At 50.0% G+C, this 19,370-nt stretch overlaps 1 protein-coding gene across 1 annotated transcript in view; it reads left to right on the forward strand.

Annotated features, from left to right (window-relative positions):
- Slc41a3 (solute carrier family 41, member 3) overlaps nucleotides 1–19,370 on the forward strand; it is a 33,058-nt gene that overhangs the window by 10,548 nt on the left and 3,140 nt on the right. The window contains exons 3-10 of the mRNA XM_013010321.1: nucleotides 6,327–6,434; nucleotides 10,199–10,270; nucleotides 11,743–11,887; nucleotides 13,372–13,518; nucleotides 14,375–14,519; nucleotides 15,658–15,737; nucleotides 16,980–17,114; nucleotides 19,104–19,120. Coding sequence (XP_012865775.1) covers nucleotides 6,327–6,434; nucleotides 10,199–10,270; nucleotides 11,743–11,887; nucleotides 13,372–13,518; nucleotides 14,375–14,519; nucleotides 15,658–15,737; nucleotides 16,980–17,114; nucleotides 19,104–19,120 — 849 coding nt within the window. The remainder of the gene's footprint in view (nucleotides 1–6,326; nucleotides 6,435–10,198; nucleotides 10,271–11,742; nucleotides 11,888–13,371; nucleotides 13,519–14,374; nucleotides 14,520–15,657; nucleotides 15,738–16,979; nucleotides 17,115–19,103; nucleotides 19,121–19,370) is intronic.

A 19,370-nucleotide genomic window follows, 5' to 3' on the forward strand; every position in this document is an offset into this window, starting at 1 on the left:
CTGAGAGGGGGTGGCTGGTGGTCATCAACTTGTCTAAGTGGGTACTGAGGCCTGAGAGGGGGTGGCTGGTGGTCATCAACTTGCCTAAGTGGGTACTGAGGCCTGAGAGGGGGTGGCTGGTGGTTATCAACTTGTCTAAGTGGGTACTGAGGCCTGAGAGGGGGTGGCTGGTGGTTATCAACTTGTCTAAGTGGGTACTGAGGCCTGAGAGGGGGTGGCTGGTGGTCATCAACTTGTCTAAGTGGGTACTGAGGCCTGAGAGGGGGTGGCAGGTGGCAGGAGGGCTGGGTCAGGGCTTCTGGTACCACTGTGGGGGTCATACCAAGAACACAAGCATCCCCTACCATAGGGAAGCAGCTCTGAGATGGAATCTGGGTGTCAATGGGGATGGTAGAAGGATCCACCTGGCATCTCCATGTCTGAGCCATGAGCAGGCTGTGATGAGCAGTCTACGCAGCTGCCAGCCCAGGAGAGTGCCAGCTTGCTGCTCAAGGTCTGCCATTCAGTAGAGCAGGTCTTTTTTTTTTCTGTTCCTGGGGCTTGAACTCAGGGCCTAGGTGCTGTCCCTGACCTTTTTTACTCAAGGCTAGTGCTCTACCACTTGAGCCACAGCACTATTTTCGGCTTTTTCTGAATAGTTTATTGGAGATAAAAGTCTCATGGACTTTGCTGCCTAGGCTGGTTTCAACTATGATCCTCAGATATCAGCCTTCTGAGTAGTTAGGATTTCAGGTGTGAGCCACCAGCACCTGGCTTAGAGCAGGTCTTTAATCACTGTCTGCCTTGGCTTCCTTTTCTGTAGGTCATGGATAGTGCAAGCCCTCACACCTCAGGACTGGGAGAAGCAGGTGACTGCAGGCATTCTGGTTCTATGGGACCTGGGGCAGGTCTGTTCCTCTTGAGTCCTGTAGTTCCTTGGGGGAGGACAAGGCCAACAGCCCAGCTTGGGGCCCCAGTGGGCAGGAATGTGGCCTCCCCAGCTGGTGAGGTGTTGGCCAAGAGCCAGTCTTTGTCCAGAGCTTGGTGTTGCTCCTCCTTGAATGGAGCGTTTAGGACGTGGAGGAGTGCATGTGATGACGCGGGCATCAGCTCTGTCAGCACTGACTATTCTCTAGTACATACAAATGGGAACATATGGGAGTATGCCCTACAATACTGCTTTTGCTCATTTTTTTTAAAGTTTTTTTGTTGTTGTTGTTGTTGGTTCTGGGGCTTGAACTCAGGGCCTGTGTACTCTCCCTGAGCTCTTTTTGATGAAGGCTAGTGCTCTACCACTTTGATCCACAACCCCACTTCCAGTTTTCTGGTGGTTAATTGGAAATAAGAGTCTCACAGACTTCCGTACCCTGGTTGGCTTTGAACTGTGATCCTCAGATCTCAGCTTTTTGAGTAGCTACAGGCATGAGCCACCAGTGTCCGGCTCTTTCTCCCTTTTAAATTTCTGTATGTGGTTCTGGGTTCAATCTGAGGATCATAGTTTGAAACCAGCCTTGACAGCAAAGTCCGTGAGACTTTTATCTCCAATAAACTATTCAGAAAAAGCCGAAAATAGTGCTGTGGCTCAAGTGGTAGAGCACTAGCCTTGAGTAAAAAAGGTCAGGGACAGCACCTAGGCCCTGAGTTCAAGCCCCAGGAACAGAAAAAAAAAAGACCTGCTCTACTGAATGGCAGACCTTGAGCAGCAAGCTGGCACTCTCCTGGGCTGGCAGCTGCGTAGACTGCCTCAAGCAGGCTCATCACAGCCTGCTCATGGCTCAGACATGGAGATGCCAGGTGGATCCTTCTGCCATCCAGGGGATTGAACCCAGAACCTCATGTATGCTAGCACACAATGTACCACTGCCTTTTAATCTGTAAAATTAAATACCCATTTATTATTGGGACACTTCATGACCCTATATGCACACGGCCTCCCCTACATGGACTTGGCCTCTCCTTTGTGCACGCAACCTCTCCTTGGTTGGCCTCTCCTGGGTATCTATCCTGCAGCTGGAAGGTGGTTGCTGAAGGATTGGCCACCACCCTATTATCCTAGACACATTCAGATGACAGGCAAAACCCCAGGTGTGTGTGGAGGTGCTTGGCATGCAGGCAGGGCGATCCACCTAAACATCCCCTTGTGGGCCCAGCTGTAAAGCTCCCGCCTCCCTAGACCCAGTGGATTTTTCATTAACCCCTGCTCCTTTCTCAGACACCATATAAGCCTGACCCTAAGTCTACTCCCTTGTACAACCTTTGATCCCATGGGAATGTTGCTGCCCCTTGCTGCTATATCTCAATAAACAGTTCTCACCGCCCTAATATACCTGACCTTGAAATGCCAGTTCAGGATGCCTCCCAGGTAGCTCAGCTTGCACCCCTAGGCAATGCCAGGGTCCTTCCACAGTCTTGGTGCTGGGCCAGCTTGTTGAAGAGAGCACACCCTTCTCTCCCTGAACCTCAGCCCCGTGTCTCCCCAAAAGCTTTCCAGCCCCTTCCTGAAACTACCTGTCCATCTGGGGAGAAGCTGCCCAGTCTTCCCTTGGTGAACTTTTCCATTCCTAACCTATGACCCCTCCTTCTCAGTGCCTCAGCCCCTGGAGCCCAGAAGGCACCTGTCAGTCAGCAGGGGGCTGGGCAGGGCTTGGGCAGCCTCTGCCCCTCCCCTGGAGAGGAAGGGCTCAGAGTCAGTGTGGGGCATGAGACAAATTGAAGGAGATCTTAAGGAGCTTGGGAGACTGTTGTAAGAGGATTGGGACAGCAGAAGTAGATGTCTTTCAAGTATTGACTGAGAAGCCAGTGGCAGAATGTAAAAGTTTTGACATCCTGAATGTTGGGGTAGGGACAAGAAGGGGGAAATCCTGGAAAGCAGGAGAGGGGTAGGGCCTGGCCAGAGGGCCTGGTGCTGGAGAGGAGTCTGGAGATCTCAAGGTGTCATGTGGTATCCGGTGTGTGGTTGGTTGTGTGGTGAGGCAGGATGCTGGAGGCTGTGAATCCCCACAGGAGCCTAGGGCAGCCATCAGTGGATTTGGTCCTGGATGTGACTGATTCAAAATCCTACCAAATAGCCCTGAGAACAAGGACATAGTCATCTGAAAGGAGCCTGGGAAGAGGGTGGCAGTGGAGAGGGGCTGGGTGTAGGGAGAGACAACCATGGCGAGGAGGTGGCTCCGAGCCCCGGCAATGCCTTAGAGGAACAGGGCTGCCCTGGGCTGGGCCATAGCTTGGTCTATAGGAAGCAGCATAGAGGCACAGCATTTGTCCCAAGACTGTTGTGTGGGCAAATGCTGTCTTCTCCCCTTTTTCCCATATCACCTCCTGCTCCATGTCCTAACTGCCTCCTCTTACATCAAACCTATACACACTATCAACTCAACCCCCTCTTTAAAGACTCCATCTGAGCTGGCCCCAAGACTCATGCCTGTCATTCCCAGCTACTTGGGAGGCCAAGAATGAGAGAATCCTGGTTCCAGCCTGGCCCTGGCAGAAAAGTCTTTGAGTCTATAAATGCAGTTATATCTTGAGGTACTGGGAGTTAGAGCTTCAATGTAAGCATGGGGCACCATTCAGCTGTGTCTAGAATAGGCCCCCTCCTGGTAGTGTGATGCCTGCGTGTCTTTTTATGATCTCATGGCCAGAATCATGTCGCAGCCACCACCAGCCAGGAGAGGGGACCACTCAGATCAAGGGAGACCAGAGCAGCCTTGACAGGCATGGCCCTGTGGGGCAGACATACTGTGGGGTGAGGCCGCTGTACTGAGGTAGGTAACTGAGGCAATGGAAAGGCTGTGGATGAGGGAATGGGAGGTGAAGAAGGAGCCCACAGTGGAGGCCCAGACATCGTGGCAAGAGACCCACACAGAACCCAGAGGGCCAAGACCCGAGGCATTTTCCCTTCATTTAGAGGGGAAAGGAGATTAGAAGGGCATTTGGGCTTACTGCCCGGGGGTGGGGGGGTACTGGGGGTGGACTATGGGCCCCAAACAGACCAGAATTGAGCTGGAGGGCGAGGACAGAGCCTGGAGCAAGTTCCTGTCCCTGGGAGAGGGGGAGGCATAAAGTGCAGAAAAGGAGTTTGTTCCCACATTGGCTGCTGCCTAATTGGCCTTGAGCATGAGGCCAGTCAGGGCCCAGGAGGGGGACACTGCAGGGAAGAGGAGGTACAGGCTGAGCCAGCTGACTGCAGGCCAGCAGAGTGCACGTACAATGGTGTCACAGCCTGTTCCGAGCAGGCTGTGTGCTGGGCTGATAGGGCAGCTCAGGCGGGACCAGGCAGATGCTGAGGGAAGACAGGGAGGTGGGAGCTGGGCTGATAAGGGTGGGCCCCTGACTCTGACATCGCTTTCTTTTGAAGTTCCTAGAGGGAGAAGCTAGGACCAGACTTGTTAGAACTGGGTCTGTGCTCTGAATTTAACCGACCTGTGGGTGAGGGAGGGGTAAGGAGAGGCCACAAGCACTGGGCAAACTTTTCTTGCCAAACTCTTTTTGGAGTTTTTAAAATCATTTTTAATTTTAATTTTTATTGTTATTATGAAAGTGGTATACAGACGGGTTACAGTTACATAAATCAGGTAATAAGTACATTTCTCTTTTTGCCAGTCGTGGGGCTTTAACTCTGGGCCTGTGGGCTGTCTCTGAGCTCTTCAGCTCAAGGCCAGTGCTCTGCCACTTGAGTCACAGCACCACTTCTGGTTTTCTGGCGGTTTATTGGAGATAAGAGTCTCACACACTTACCTGCCTGGGCTGGCTTTGAACCATGATCCTCAGATCTGAGTCTCCTGAGTAGCTAGGATTATAGGCATGAGTCACTGGCGCCCAGCATGAATACATTTCTTTTTGGACAATGTCACCCCTTCCCTCACTCTCTCCCAGTTTTTCCCTCCTGTCCCCACTTGTACAGTTCACTTTTAACATTGGGTCTAGTGAGTGGCACTGCTGCATTTGTTCACTCTTTGTCTCTTCATTTCTGTGCACCCCTTACCCTCCCTTTTTTATTTCTAAGGGCTAATGTCTTTATTGGAAAATATTCAAACAAGTCAGTGGATTAAGCCAAAAGGTAAAACATAATTTCCAGGGCTGGGAAGGTGGCTCAGTGGTAGAGCACTTGCCTTGCATGCTGGAGGCCCTGGGTTCGATTCCTCAGCACCACATAAGCAAAAAGAAAAAAATCCGGAAGTGGCACTGTGGCTCAAGTGGTAGAGCGCTAGCCTTGAGCTGAAGAGCTGAGGGACAGCGCCCAGGCCCGGAGTTCAGGCCCCACGACCGGACCCCCAAAAAAAACAAAAAAAAACCATAATTTCCAAGAGGGAATACAATTGATAAGTACGGAGAAAATGTTTAAAGTCAAGAGTGATGCTAGTTAAGACCATACTTTTACACAATCAGCCAAACAAAGGAATATTACCTTCCTACAGGCCTTTGGCTTAACCCTTTCTTTTTTTTATTTTTATTTTTTATTGTGAAAATACCGTACAAAGGAGTTACAATTACATGGGCAAGATAACAAGTACATTTCTTATCAAGCATTGTTGCCTCCTCTTTGTTTCCCTTCCCATCCCTTCCCATACTCCCCCGTTGTCTTCCCCCACCCGATCCTCCCCCCCCACCAAAGTTGTAAAGTTCGTTTTTCGACATAACGACTTGTACATCTCATTGTTGCAATGGGTCCAACTGTATCCCAAGTTAAACGATTTGTTTTTGCCCTTCCCCTCCACAAATTATACCAACATCAAATACAGTGAAAGTAGGGGTTATACCATGGGGGAGGGACATACAAAGCAACATAGAAATAATCTTATAAATATGTTAGAAACAATTGCATGAAAAACAAAAAACATTTAACCCTTTCTTTATCTCTCTCCTCCATGCCTCAAGTCAGCCCTGGCTGACTGCACCCCCTAGGGGCCTCATGGATTTGTGCACTTCTGAACAGCTCCATCCTGTGGATGGTAGTGAAACTAATGCCCAGGCTTCCTGTCCTCTCCCTGGCAAAACAGGGATCTGCCTATAGGCCCCAAATTCAGATCTGATGGGGTACTCAAAACTGATTGTGAATAACAGTTTAATTGCATGTTAAACAAATTGTTTTTACCCCCACAAACAAGATTTTCTCTACCACTTTTTTAAAAACATACATCCCATCCAGTGTGTATGATTTGTCTGTTTCTTTTTGTTTGTTGTTATATTTGATAGAATTTCTTCTCTGTTGTGGAAACTCCAGGGACAGGTGAGACAGTAAAGGCACTGCCACTGCAGCCCCGGCCTCAGCCAGGCCCAGCCCCTGATTTTCCCTGCTCCTATGGGCCAGAGACAGAAGGGGGCTCTGCCAATTATGCCTTCTCTTCCAGCACTGGCCAGTGTTCACAGAAGTTAAAGACCTTTTGACGTTGGTGCCGCCACTAGTGGGCCTGAAGGGGAACCTGGAAATGACCCTGGCCTCACGACTCTCCACTGCAGTAAGTAAACGGATGTCCCAGGCCACCCACGGTCTGGGGACGCAGTTCCCTGTGGCCTCTCCTCAGTGATGCGTACTCTCCAGTGGGTATGCAGCTTTGTTTTGTTATGATGCTTTCCTGGTCACCTGAATCCTACTTACCACAGCCAAATGAGACTTCAGGTGAGGAGCCAGCTCAGTGCCCCTGGCCCCCCATTTCCCTTTAGTCCAGACAGTTGGTTCTGCATGTCCGCATGCTGCTACTCCCCCCCACAACCTCCTAGACCCTGCTGTTCCTTCACACTTGCACAACCAAGTCCCAGCAGCCAGTGTGGGCCCAGGTAAGATCCTGTAGTGGGGACAGGAAGGATCTTAATCACCCAGAGTAGCAGGGTTTCCCAGCATGCTCTGTTCTCCCGACTGGCTTTTCCTGGTGCCCAAGAACCAGAGATTCCTGGCTGTGCCCTCTTCCCACCTCTTGCACAGGGCTGAGTCCCCTCCTGTTAACATATAGTGGTTCTTTCTTTCTGATGCCCACTTCATACCCTGCTTGGACAGAAGACTGGCAGCTGTATTCAGGGACCGAGAGAACAGCTAATACACAGAGGGCTGGGAAGGGAACCTGCTGGAGAGAGAGAGAGAGGGATGGGCTTTGGGCAGCTGAATGGCAGGCCTCAAAGACAGCCAGAATGTGACTCCTGAGACATTCTGTATCCCCTTATTGGTTATGTGATCCACAAATGCTTTCTCCCATCCTGTAAGTTAACTTTCACTCTGTTGATTGTATCTTTTGATGCATAGAACAGTTGCATTTTCAGATCATTCAGTTTATTTTTACTTTTTTTTTGCATTACATTTGTAGGTTGCTTTGAGAAGTTCTAACATCTATCTGTTCAGTTTGCTGTATCTTCTGTAACTTCTATCCAGCATTGCAAATTTTCTGTGTGTACATCTCTTGCTTCCTACAGTTACCTCCGAAATGTGACTTATCTTTTTTATGCCATTAATATGGAATTTCCTTAATTCCCTTTGAATTGCCCATTGCTAATGGACAGTCATCATGCCAATCAACAGAAACACAATTGATTTTGTACTTTGCAACTTGGCTGAATTCATTAATTCAAATGGGATGTGTGTGATATGTAAAGTTTTCATCTTGTAGGATGCAGGTAATTCTGTTTTCTCCTGTTCAATGTGAATAGTCTTCCTTCTTTTCAAGCCAGGGCTTCTGGTGCCTTGTTGAATAGGAGTGTTGAGAACAGATGTATGTGTCCCACGCTGACCTTCCAGTCTGTCTTACTGTGTCTTCCTAGGTGGAGATAGCTGCCATCTGTTCCTAGTTGTGGGTGTCATCTTGAAAGGGATGGAGTTTTGTCACATACTTTTCATGCATTAGTGGAGACGGTCACTTGGTTTAGATTATTCTAAGAAGACATGTTGTTTCTTGTGTGTTGCTCTTGTACCCCAAGAATAAGTTCTAAGAGGTCGAGGGGTGTAGTGTTTTCCATATACTGTTATGTCAGTCTGTTAGTATTTTGTGGAAGACTTGTTTTTCATAATGTTCAATAGTGATACTGGGTCTATGATTTTGTTTTCTTATAGTATCTTCTTGGAATGACTTGGAGCTGTTACTTGCTCTTCAGTTTTTCCGAGGAGTTAGAGAAGATTGGTGTTAATTCCTTTGTAAAATCTAGTACAGTTCACCAGTTATGCCATCTTAATCCTAAATTTTCTCTATTGGGAAGCTTTTGATTATTGATTCAGTTTCTTGCCAGTTACTGATAGGTCTGCATTTCCTATTTCTTTGTGATTCAGTCCTGGATATGGGTTTTAAGGCATTTTTTCTTTTTCTTTTCCTTTTTTTTTTGCCAGTCCTGGAGCTTTGAGCTCAGGACCTGGGCACTGTCCTTGAGCCTCTCTGTGCTCAAGGCTAGCACTCTACCACTTGAGCCACAGTACCACTTCTCTTTATGTGGTACTGAGGAATCAAACTCAGGGCTTGATGCATGCTAGGCAAGCACTCAATGGCTAAGCCACATTCCCAGATCCTCAAGGTGTATATTCTGAGTTAGGTTATTTAGTGCTTTCACATATAGTTTTGACATATATCTTATATCTGTAGATTTGGTAGCAATGTCCACATTTTGAATTTCTAATTACGGTTTTTATGAGTGTGTGTGTGTGTGTGTGTGTGTGTGTGTGTGTGTGTGTGTGTGTTAGTTTAGCTACAGGTTTTGAATTGCTTTGATCTTTTTGAAGAACCAACTCTTGGCTTCATTGATTTTTCTCTAGTATCTCCTCTATACATCTTTATTACTTCCTTCTCTTAGCCTTGTGTTAATTTGGTGTTAATTTGTTCTTTTCTCTGGTTTCTGAAGGTATAACTTTTACTTGGTTGATTTCAGGTTCTATTTCTTTTCTATTCTTTTTTTTTTTTTTTTTTGCTGGTCCTGGGCCTTGAACTGTGGGCCCAGGCACTGTCCCTAAGCTCCTTTTGTTCAAGGCTAGCATTACCACTTGAGCTATAGCACCACTTCTGACTTATTCTGTGATAAGAGTCTTATAGACTTTCCTGCCTGGGCTGACTTCAAACCATGATCCTCAGATCTCAGCCTCCTGAGTAGTTAGGGCTATAGGCGTGAGCCACTGATGTATGGCTTTTCTGTTTTATATATATATATATATATATATATATATATATATATATATATATATATTGCATTGCATCCAGGTGCTGGTGGCTCACGCCTGTAATCTTAGCTACTCAGGAGGCTGAGGTCTGAGGATTGCAGTTCAAAGCCAGCCCGGCAGGAAAGTTTATGAGACTCTTATCTCCAGTTAACCACCAGAAAACCAGAAGTGGCACTGTGGCTCAAATGGTAGAGTGCTAGCCTTGAGCTGAAGAGCTGAGTAGCAGTGCCCAGGTCAAGACCCACAACTGACTATATATATCTGTAGATATAGGTCCTCCTTAATCCTGAATCCTGCTTTTTCTGAGTCTTGTAAGTTTTTGATATATTGTGTTTCATTTGCCTGAGATATTTTCTAATTTCCCTGGGATTTCTTCATTGGTTCTTCAAGGATACAGTTGTTTAATTTCTATATGTTTGAAGACTTTCTCTTTTGACCTTTTGCTATTGGTTTCTAATTTCATTCTCTTGTAATTGGGAATGATGTATTTTACCATAAGTATATTAACACCTCTTTGTGGCCTAGCCTCGTTCTTCTGTTTATGTCCACCAGGTCCCCACATTCCCCAAGCCTCTTCTGTCTTCTTGTGTCCCCAGCTGTAATTGTAAACTTGTTTGTTCTGCCCTCAGTTCGCTCAGTGTCTGCCCCATGTGGTTACATCAACTGATGTACATTCAGTAGGTGTGTATATAATTGTTGCATCTTGTTGATTTGACCCTGGTATTTTTACAGAATGTCCTTTGTCTCATAATAGCTTTACAGTCTTTATTTGGTGCTCATAAGCCACCATTGCCCTCTCTCTACAACTGTGTGTGGATGTCTCCTGTATCTGTCCACTCTCACTCTATGTGTCATTAAACAGGATGTGAGCATCTCAAAGACAGCCTGGAGGGATGTCCCATGATGCCTACCTAGATCTCCAGGGCCTGTGTCCTCTCCTCCATCCCCACCCACAGAGGAAGCTTTGTGCTGGCCACTGACAAGCAGGGTGATTTGTCCTGATGTTGGTGGAATGGTATTTCTTCATCTCTCTTATGTGACTACCAATTGCTTTGGGTCCAGCCAGACGTACTATGTCCCTTTTCTGTACCCTAGGCCAACACCGGGCAAATTGATGACCCCCAGGAAAAACGCAGAGTTATCAGCAGCAACCTCGCCCTTGTGCAGGTCAGTCTCTGTTTTCCTGTTTTGTCAGACTGACACTTCTCCTTCTTGGACCTGGAGCAGGCAAAGTCTGGGTGGGAGAAGGCAACACAAACCTTGTCCTGCACTCCAAACTGAGCTTTGAGGACAGGGGTCCACTGGCCATCTGTCTACCAGACTGCATTCCTGCAGCAGCTCAGAGGCTTGCCCTCCTCCGGACATCAGCACAGCCTCCTGCAGGAGATGCCTGTCCTGGGATCCACATTCCCATCCCCCAGCCCCTTATGGCTTCACCCCAAGTCAGGTCCTTGAAGGACTCTCCTTATGAGTAGCCTTGCTGTTAGCACCTTCAAGGCAAAGACACAGCTCACCTAGTCCTCTAGCTGATAGACTTGGACTTTGCCTTTTGTAAGGGGCCTTAATTTTTCTGAGGGTCTAGGGTCCTTCCTTCCTGGACCTAGGACCTGTCTCTGCTGCTGCCTGTCCCTTCTCAGTCTTTGGGGCATCTGTATAGAATGCTGCCTGCTTGCAGTATCCTCTAAAGGGCCATGCAGTAGAAAGTGGGTCCCTGTTGGGACTACTGGAAATGGTAAGGCCCTTAGAAACTAACCTGGCATGTGGCACACACCTGTAATCCTAACACTGGGGAGGTTGGATTGCAAGATTGAGGTTGTATAATATGACCCTGTCTCAAAAATCAAATGAAAAAAATACAAGCAGAGCTTAATTGGGGCCTTAGGTCGCTGGTCCTGTCCTTGATGGGTGCTGTGGGGCTCAGTCACTGCTTCCTCTGGCCACAGGGGTGTGGGCTCACTCTGACATGCACAAGCCCAAAAGCAATGAGGCCAACCTACCATGGACCAACACCTCCAAAATCCTGAGTGCTTGTCTAAGTTGCTTAGCTCAAGCATGTGGTTCTAGTTTAGAACTTTGCCTCACACACTGCCATCCCCTGGTCACATTGGCTGGGACACATTGGCTGGGACATTTTCCAACCAAGAAATCAAATCTCCCCAGCTGCTCCCCTCCCTCACCCTCACCCTCACTCAGGGCTCCTCCTCCTCCAGCTGCTCCCAGCACATCCATCTCTGTCCTCTGTCCCTTTGCTGCCTGCCCAGGGCTCACTCTGGGGCCCCCAGGAGCAGCCACTTCTGCATGCTCCTCTCTGCTGTCTGTGTGCACGGAAGCGGGCCTGTGGCTAGTGCGGCTCTGCCTCTGCACCAGGCCTGAAGCCATGGCTGACAGTGTGGGCCGTGATGCTGCGGGCATAGATTTTACTTAAGTGTACTCCCAGTTCTTTCCCAGGTGTGTGTTTCCATGTAACTGAGTAACTGAGTCTTAGCTACTGTTGATGAAGCTGTGGGCAGACTGTAGGGTGAAGGACAGAAGCAGTGGTGAGGGATGAGTGCACTCCTCTAGGTAAGCGAGGAGGTGGGAGAAAGGCAGTGGCAGGTGGGGGGATAAAGGGCCTCATGTGTCTGATTGGTGCCCTGCAGGTGCAAGCCACCGTCGTCGGGCTCCTGGCTGCCATGGCTGCCCTGCTGCTGGGTACCGTGTCTCGGGAGGAGCTGGACTTGGCCAAGGTGGCCTTGCTGTGCGCCAGCAGTGCCATCACCGCCTTCCTCGCCGCCTTTGCCTTAGGTGAGCCCGTGTGTTCCGGTACTGGAGGCGTCCTCAGTATGTGGGTAGACTGCTAGGACCCCAGCACTGCCCTGTGCTGTGGCCGCGGCACACCCCTCCCCGCTGTCTGTGTAAGGGCCTCAGCCTTTGCACACCTTCTCACACACTTCAAAAGAAGATGCAGGTCTGGCCACAGATGGGGCACAAATTGCTCCTGACAGTGGCTTTGGACCCTATTGAGGGAGTGATTATAATTGTCCTGATGTGTTTCTTTGTGTATTTTTGTTCCCATCTAGAAGAACTTGAGCTCAGGGCTTAAACATCACCCTTGAGCTTTTTCACTCAAGGCTGGTGTTCTATCACTTGAGCCACAGCTCTCTGCTTCTGATTTTTTGATGGTTAGTTGGAGATGAGAGTCTCACAGACTTTCCTGCCCAGGCTGGCTTCAAACTGTAATCTTCAGATCTCAGGCTCCTGAGTAGGTAGGATTACAGGCCTGAGCCACCACCACTAGGTGACTTGTTTATGTATGTATGCATTCATGCATGCATGCCAGTCCTGGGGCTTGAAGTCTGGGCCTGGGCGCTGTCCCAGAGCTTCTTTTGCTCAAGGCTGACATTCTACCACTTGAGCTATAGTGCCACTTTCAGCTTTTTTTGAGTAGTTGATTGGAGTTAAGAGTCTGTCCCATAGACTTTCCTGCCCAGGCTGACTTCAAACTATGATCTTCAGATCTCAGCCTCCTGAGTTGCTGGAATTATAGGCACCAGCCACCACTACCCGGTGACTCGTTTATTTTTTATGCGTGGTGTTTGGGAGTGAAGCCAGGCCCTTGCTATAATTATTTCTAGAGTCACAGTATTCCTAGTGATGTGTTAAGCCTCCAATAACCATGATGCAGAGTATTTTCTTAAAGAACCAAGTGAGTTTCTGCATCCAGTCCGAGCAGTGGATGGGATAGATGGAGCCAGAAGTCTGTACCATCAGGGGTTCTCGGACAGGCAGGGGCCTTAGGGTCCTGGCATCCATAGGAGTTCCTGTCAGATCTCTGAGCCACACTCCGTCACCTGCTTGTCACTGCCCGTCCTGGGAATACATGCATTGATAATCAGTGTCCGCTGAAAGCACGCAGGCCCCTGAGATAAGGGACCTCAGAGGGCCAAGCTGAGCTCCCAGCACCAGGGTGGCATCTAGACTCCCATCCATGGGGCCCACCCCCTCATCTGTGACTGTGAGCTCCACATCCTCATGGCTCCAGGTCACCTGCCCTGGTCTGGGATATTTTTGGGCCATTCTGATGTCATGTGCACAGATCACAAAGCCAAATCTGACTCCAGATGCCTCAGGCCTCCAGGGTGACTGAGAAACTGTGAGTGGGACAGTCCACTATGCCTCTGGGGAGGTAGACAGAGCCAGTTGATAAGCAGCTCTTCCATGCCAAGGCCCCTGGGGGCTCCAGCCTTCCTGGGGCCACTGCCCCTGAGCCTCCTCCCTTTTCTTTGCAGGACTGCTCATGGTCTGCATAGTGATTGGTGCTCGAAAACTGGGGGTCAACCCAGACAATATTGCCACACCCATTGCGGCCAGCCTGGGAGACCTCATCACACTGTCCATTCTGGCCTTGGTTAGCAGCTTCCTGTACCAACACAGAGGTAGGAGGGGCACCCATCATGGGCATTTCAATTGGGTGGCACCGTGTACCAGTCCAGTCCTGCAGTGCCAAAGCTTGGGGTCACTGTGCAGAAACCAGGTTAGAAAGAAAAGCACAACTCCAGCTGTGGACATGGATGCCAGTCTCTGCTTGTGGGACGGAGGTGGGCAGGGAGGCTGTCGAGGACCTGAGGCTGAAGGGATGAGGCCAGCAGGAGCAGAGGCCGCTGGCCTAGACAAAGGGAATAGCCTCAAAGCTCTGATTCTCCCACTGTGCCCCATGGGAATCCAGACCCAGCCAGGTGCCGGGCTACTCCTGACCCAGCTGTAGACCAACTCCCTGGTAGTTCATCATCTGAGAGAGACTCAAGGTTTGTATAAGTGACAGGGACGATTCATAGGAATCAGAACCAATAACCTAACTTTGAACCTCCACCAAACTGAATCAAAATGAGCAGATTTGCATAGGACTTAATTATTTGTATTTGATTGTAAAAGGAATAAGAATTCTCAGACCCTCTCTCTGCCCTCCACTGGCCCCAGCTTATTCCAGCATATGATCTAGGATTCAGTCTGTCCACCACTGTCTGGTCTGTCTCTCCCATGAGTCTATGAACGTTTCTGGTACATTCAGGAGTCAGGGGTCTTGACCTGATAAGTCCTCACAGCTGAGGGGAGAGTTGGCTGCCCACTCGATCCCTGAGCATAGGGTTTACGTACACATCACCGAGCTGGAACAAATACGAGATGGGGGTCTCTGGCCCTGTGAGCAATAGCCTCTCACCTATAGTGTGCAGACACCGAGGCCGGGCTGCATGCCACCCATGCCCCAGGAGCTGTGTGTGCTTTCTGTTCTAGACACCTGGTACCTGACACCACTGGCCTGCGCGGGTCTCATGGCTCTGACCCCGCTCTGGGTGGTCATTGCCAAGCAGAACCCGCCAATCATGAAGATCCTGAAGTTTGGGTGGTTCCCCATTGTGCTGGCCATGGTCATCAGCAGGTGAGTGCCCCAAGTGCTGCCTGGCCTGCTGGAGGCCGTGGGCCGCAAGTGAGGTGACACCAGTGCCCCGGGAGGCTGCAGTGGTGTGCGGTCGTCGTGATGTGTGGCAGTAGCTCCTAAACTCCTTTATCTCTGCTTTCATTGTCTCTTTCACCAAAAATCCAAGTCCTCATTCGCTGTCTGAGCTGCACCCTGCTTACAGAGCACCAGGGGGCCAGGCAGAGCCAAGTGGGCAGGGCAGGGGAGGGTGGATCTGATGGGCACCCTGGAGCCTAGAAATCCTCCCCAACATGGTGCTGTGGCTTTTACAAAGGCCAGTGCCGGACCAGGACTCAAGCAGGCTGCTGTTGCTCCCTGCAGCCTTGAGACCTCCATGTAGGCCACAGTCCCTCTCCCTGGCCTTGAGATCCTGCTGACTCTGTGGCCGCTGACTGCAGCATGGCTGCTGCAGCACCTCAGAGGCCTGTCTCTGGTGGGGTTGTCTCTACCCACAAGGCTGTCTTCTTCTACCCCTTCCTGCTGGACACCAGACGGGGGCCTCTCTAGTCCACTGTAACATGTTCTACCCTAAACCTCAGGCAAAAGAGGTTGAGTGAAGTCCAAAAATTGTTGCTTCTAGAAGGTTCCAGGAACCTTACATCAATGGATTTACTTTCTCTAAATCTCTAAGTTATCCAAGAAGTGGGCAAGCCTTTGCTGAACTCCAGGAGGAGCATGAATGATGCAGCAACATTGTCATCTTGGCCACAGTGAGGGTACTGTGTCCGCCCAGCAGCAACAGAGTCGAGGCTTGGTCCTTGTGTAAAAGGTTGCTGTTAGCACCAAGACTCAGGATGGAGATGGAGACAGAAACCAGGGGTGCAGAGGCCCTGGGGTCTACTGGAACTGCAGCAGACATTGTGGATAGGAGGGGCAATTTGCTGAATCTGGGTGGGTGGCAGACAGGTGGTGGCAGGGCTAGGGGCGGCAAGTTGAGGGGGGGTCTGCTCTGTGGTGCAGGGCTGGGGGGTGGCGGGTGGGTGGTGCAGGGCTGCTGGGGGTCCGCTCTGTGTTGCAGGGCTGGGGGGGTGGCGGGTGGGTGGTGCAGGGCTGCTGGGGGCCTGCTCTGACAGCTTGGTGCCACCTGTTGTCTCCACAGTGTTGGAGGGCTCATCCTGAGCATGACCGCATCAAAGCAGCAGTACAAAGGCATGGCCATATTTACGCCCGTCATGTGTGGTGAGTGTTTCAAGGGCTCCCCATGGCCCGTGGATGGGAGATCCCCATTGATGGTTGGGCCTGAACACCAGTCCCAGGTTGGATCCAGGCTCTTGAAGGCTGCTGAGCAGCCAAGTTGTGAACAGGTGGCGGCCTGGGCTGTAGGGTAGGTTTTCCTAAGATGAAAAGAGACCTGGGAACAAAGCTAGCTCTGCCCTCACAGGAACTGCCAGGACCTGAGCTTTGCCCACAGCTGAGCACAGAGTCCACTCTGGCTTCCCATGTGCACTCTGATGTGGCCCTCAGAGATGGGTGCCAGGCCCTGCTGGTTTGTTTTCTGTGAGAGTCATTGCTGACAGTAACACTCAGACATTTACACCTAAAAATCTGAGTTCTGTCTTCTTAAAAACTAAGACTGAAAGCTGGGCGCCTGGCTCACACCTGTAATCCTAGCTACTCAGGAGGCTGAGATCTGAGGATCGAGGTTCAAAGCCAGCCAGGGTAGAAAAGTCCATGAGACTTATCTCCAATAAACCACCAGAAAACTGAAGTGGCGCTGTAGCTCAAGTGGTAGAGTTCTCACCTTGAGCTGAGCTGAGGGACGGTACTCAGGACCAGAGTTCAAGCCTCACGACCCACAAAAACAAAACAAAACAACAAACAAAGACTGAGATAGCAGTGGGTTTCCCTAGCAGCCACGGCTGGGGCTGGCCTGGTCACTTCTCCTGGGGCTGGACTGGTCATTGTCCCCCTGTTTATGCCTCCTGTCCAACTGGAATAACAGGTCTGCACCATCAGATCCCTGACCTATTGGTTGAGATAGGGTTTTGTGAACTTTTTGCCCAACTGGTTTGAACCACAATCCTCCCAATCTTTGATCCCCAGGTAACTAGGATTTGCTGGAGCTAGTCATTGTGCCCAGGCTTCAAGCTTTTGTTAAACCATCCACTCTCCATTCCTCTTCCCTCAGACTCACTCCTTCCCTAGGTCTGATCACCACCAGCCATCAACACATATTTTCTGAGAACCTGCTTTGCTTGTCCCACTTCTCTCCCTTAAAGGACCAGCTGGTCAGACAGGACCTCATTCTAGGTCTGCGCCACACTACCTGGGAGTCATGCAAGATTGAGGGAGAGAGAAGTAAAGCACATCACATCCTGAATCAATCAAAGAAGACTTCCTGGAGGAAGTGACCTTGAAAGAGGAGATAGAACCCCAGAGCCTGGGATAGAGGAGGGAAACTCTATTGTTTTTTCCTTGCAGGAGTTGGTGGCAACCTGGTGGCCATCCAGACCAGCCGGGTCTCCACCTTTCTACACATTTGGAGCACCCCTGGTGTTCTCCCTCTCCAGATGAAAAAGTTCTGTCCGAACCCCTGTTCTACTTTCTGTACCTCAGGTGGGTCTCATGTCTTCTGGAGGCCACAGGGCCATTTCTGTTAGCAGATGAGAATCTGATGTTTGAGACCAATGCTGACCTCAGCATGGGGCACCTTCAGGGTCCCAGCCCCTCCTCTGAACAGCTGACTAACAGCCTTGCCTGCCTGCCTGCCTTCCTGCCTTCCTTCCTTCCTTCCTTCCTTCCTTCCTTCCTTCCTTCCTCTCTCCCTCCCTCCCTTCCTTCCTTCTGTCCATCCATTATCCATCTATCATCTACTCATCCATCCATCATCCATCCACTTATCCATCATTCATCAGTTTATCCATCCACTCATTCGTGCATTTATTTCATTCATGGACACAAATACATGCTGAATGTCAGGCACTAGGCAGTCAGGTTGTGGGTTACAGTGGGAAACATAAGCCCACCTCTTCCCTCACAGGTAGATGTGCAGGTGAGAGAACCACAAAAGAAACAAGCCCATGATTATAAACTGACGTTTTCCAGGGCAGCAGCAAAGGTGCAGTGAGAAAGAATGGGAGGAGCCGGGCACTGATGGCTCACACCTGTCATCCTGGCTACTCATGAGGCTGAGACCTGAGGATCTTAGTTCAAAGCCAGACAGGGCAGTCAAGTCCATGAGACTCTTAACCAGAAGTAGCCCTGTGGCTCAAGTGGTAGAGCACTAGCCTTGAGCTTAAAGAGCTGAGGGACAGCGCCCAGGCCCAGAGTTCAGGCCCCATGACAAGCCTGAGAGGAGATGTGGCCATAGGGTTGGAAGTGCTTCTCTGATGAGCAGAGGGGCACTGGGCAAAGGGCCCTGCCTGGGTGATGTTCTCAGAACCACTGCAGTCATCGGAGGGGCTTTAACAAAGATGTCTTTTGTCATGTTTTCTCCCCTTGGGTCATCTCCTCTTGGTTTAAAAAACTTAGGGTAGGTGTGCTGGCACATTCCTGAGGGTGTTTTCACTGGTGCACTACTACAGGTCCACTGTTGTTTTTGACCCCTGAAAACTGGGCCACTCCCACCCCCTGCCAGGCCGTGTTCGCTGTGCAAACTCAGAGGTCCTGTCTTGCTATCTCACAACTTTGTAGAAGCTGGATGATAGTGTGGATTTTTTAGGGTGTATTTTGGGTTTGTTAGGCTCCTTGGATCTGTAGATTTATCTTTTCCAGATATGATTTCAAGTTTACTGATTTATTTATTTTGTGCTAGTCCTGGGCTGGCTCTTGTTCCTGAGGTTTTTTTTTTCTCTCTCTCTCAAGGCTAACATTCTACTACTTGAACCATTGCTCCACTTCCAGCCTTTTGGTGGTTAATTGGAGATAAGAGTCTCATGGACTGTCCTGCCCAGACTGGCTTTGGACCGTGATTCTCAGATCTCAGCCTCCTGAGTAGCTAGGATTGCAGGTGTGAGCCACTGGTGCCTGACCCCTTTATTTTTGTTTTGTCCTCTCCATCCTGCCATTCAGTCAGCTGATTGAGTTATTGGGAAGTTCTGGATATTGTAATTCTCCCTTGGTTCTGCTTGGAATCTTCTGGTTCTTTTGTTACCTGCTGCTTGGTTTTAAGTTCATTTCCAGTGTTTCTGTGGTAACTGCTCATGCTTCAGGGAGCAAGCTCATCATGGTCCTTAAAGTTGTTTTAGGACAGTCTGACATGCATCCTCTCCGTTCGGATCTGCAGTTATTTTTCTAAAGTGGGGCTCCTCTTGCTGTTGGTGTGGGAAGTTGTTTTAGGCTGGATCTGGAACTGTGGTGTTGTGTAACAAGGTTCCAGGTCTTATTAAATCTCTCTCTCTGGCCCTGCACCACAAAAGGAGGAGCACCCAGTTCTCTCAGCCAGGTGGGTGGACGTGCAAAGGGACCCTTGTTCCCAAGGGCATCCCTCATGGAGTGCAGCTCCTCACGACAGCACCCTGGTGGGGGTGGGGCACTGCCAGGCTGCCCCCATGGTCTCAGTGGTCCCCAGTGCCATGGTGTAGGGGAGCCCTCTGTGCCCCACAGAGGCAGCACTGACCCCAGTGAGGGGAGGTCTCACGGCCGCCTTGCACCTGTGCTATCTCTGATTGGCTCGGCTCCTTTCTTAGATTTCTGGATAAAGCAGACTTGCACTGAGGCTGTCACCTGTCTTTGTATTATGGGTTGCAGACAGTCTGAGATACCCAAGGCAAAACCAAACCTAAGCCACCCAGGGAGCTCACCACAGTGCTGCTTGTTGGGTTTCAAAGCCTCACCCCAGTTGCCTTTCTCTCCACCTCAGGCCTGCCCCCT

This window comes from Dipodomys ordii, unplaced genomic scaffold (genome assembly GCF_000151885.1).
Source record: "Dipodomys ordii isolate 6190 unplaced genomic scaffold, Dord_2.0 Scaffold12, whole genome shotgun sequence".
In the NCBI taxonomy this organism is placed as follows: domain Eukaryota; kingdom Metazoa; phylum Chordata; class Mammalia; order Rodentia; family Heteromyidae; genus Dipodomys; species Dipodomys ordii.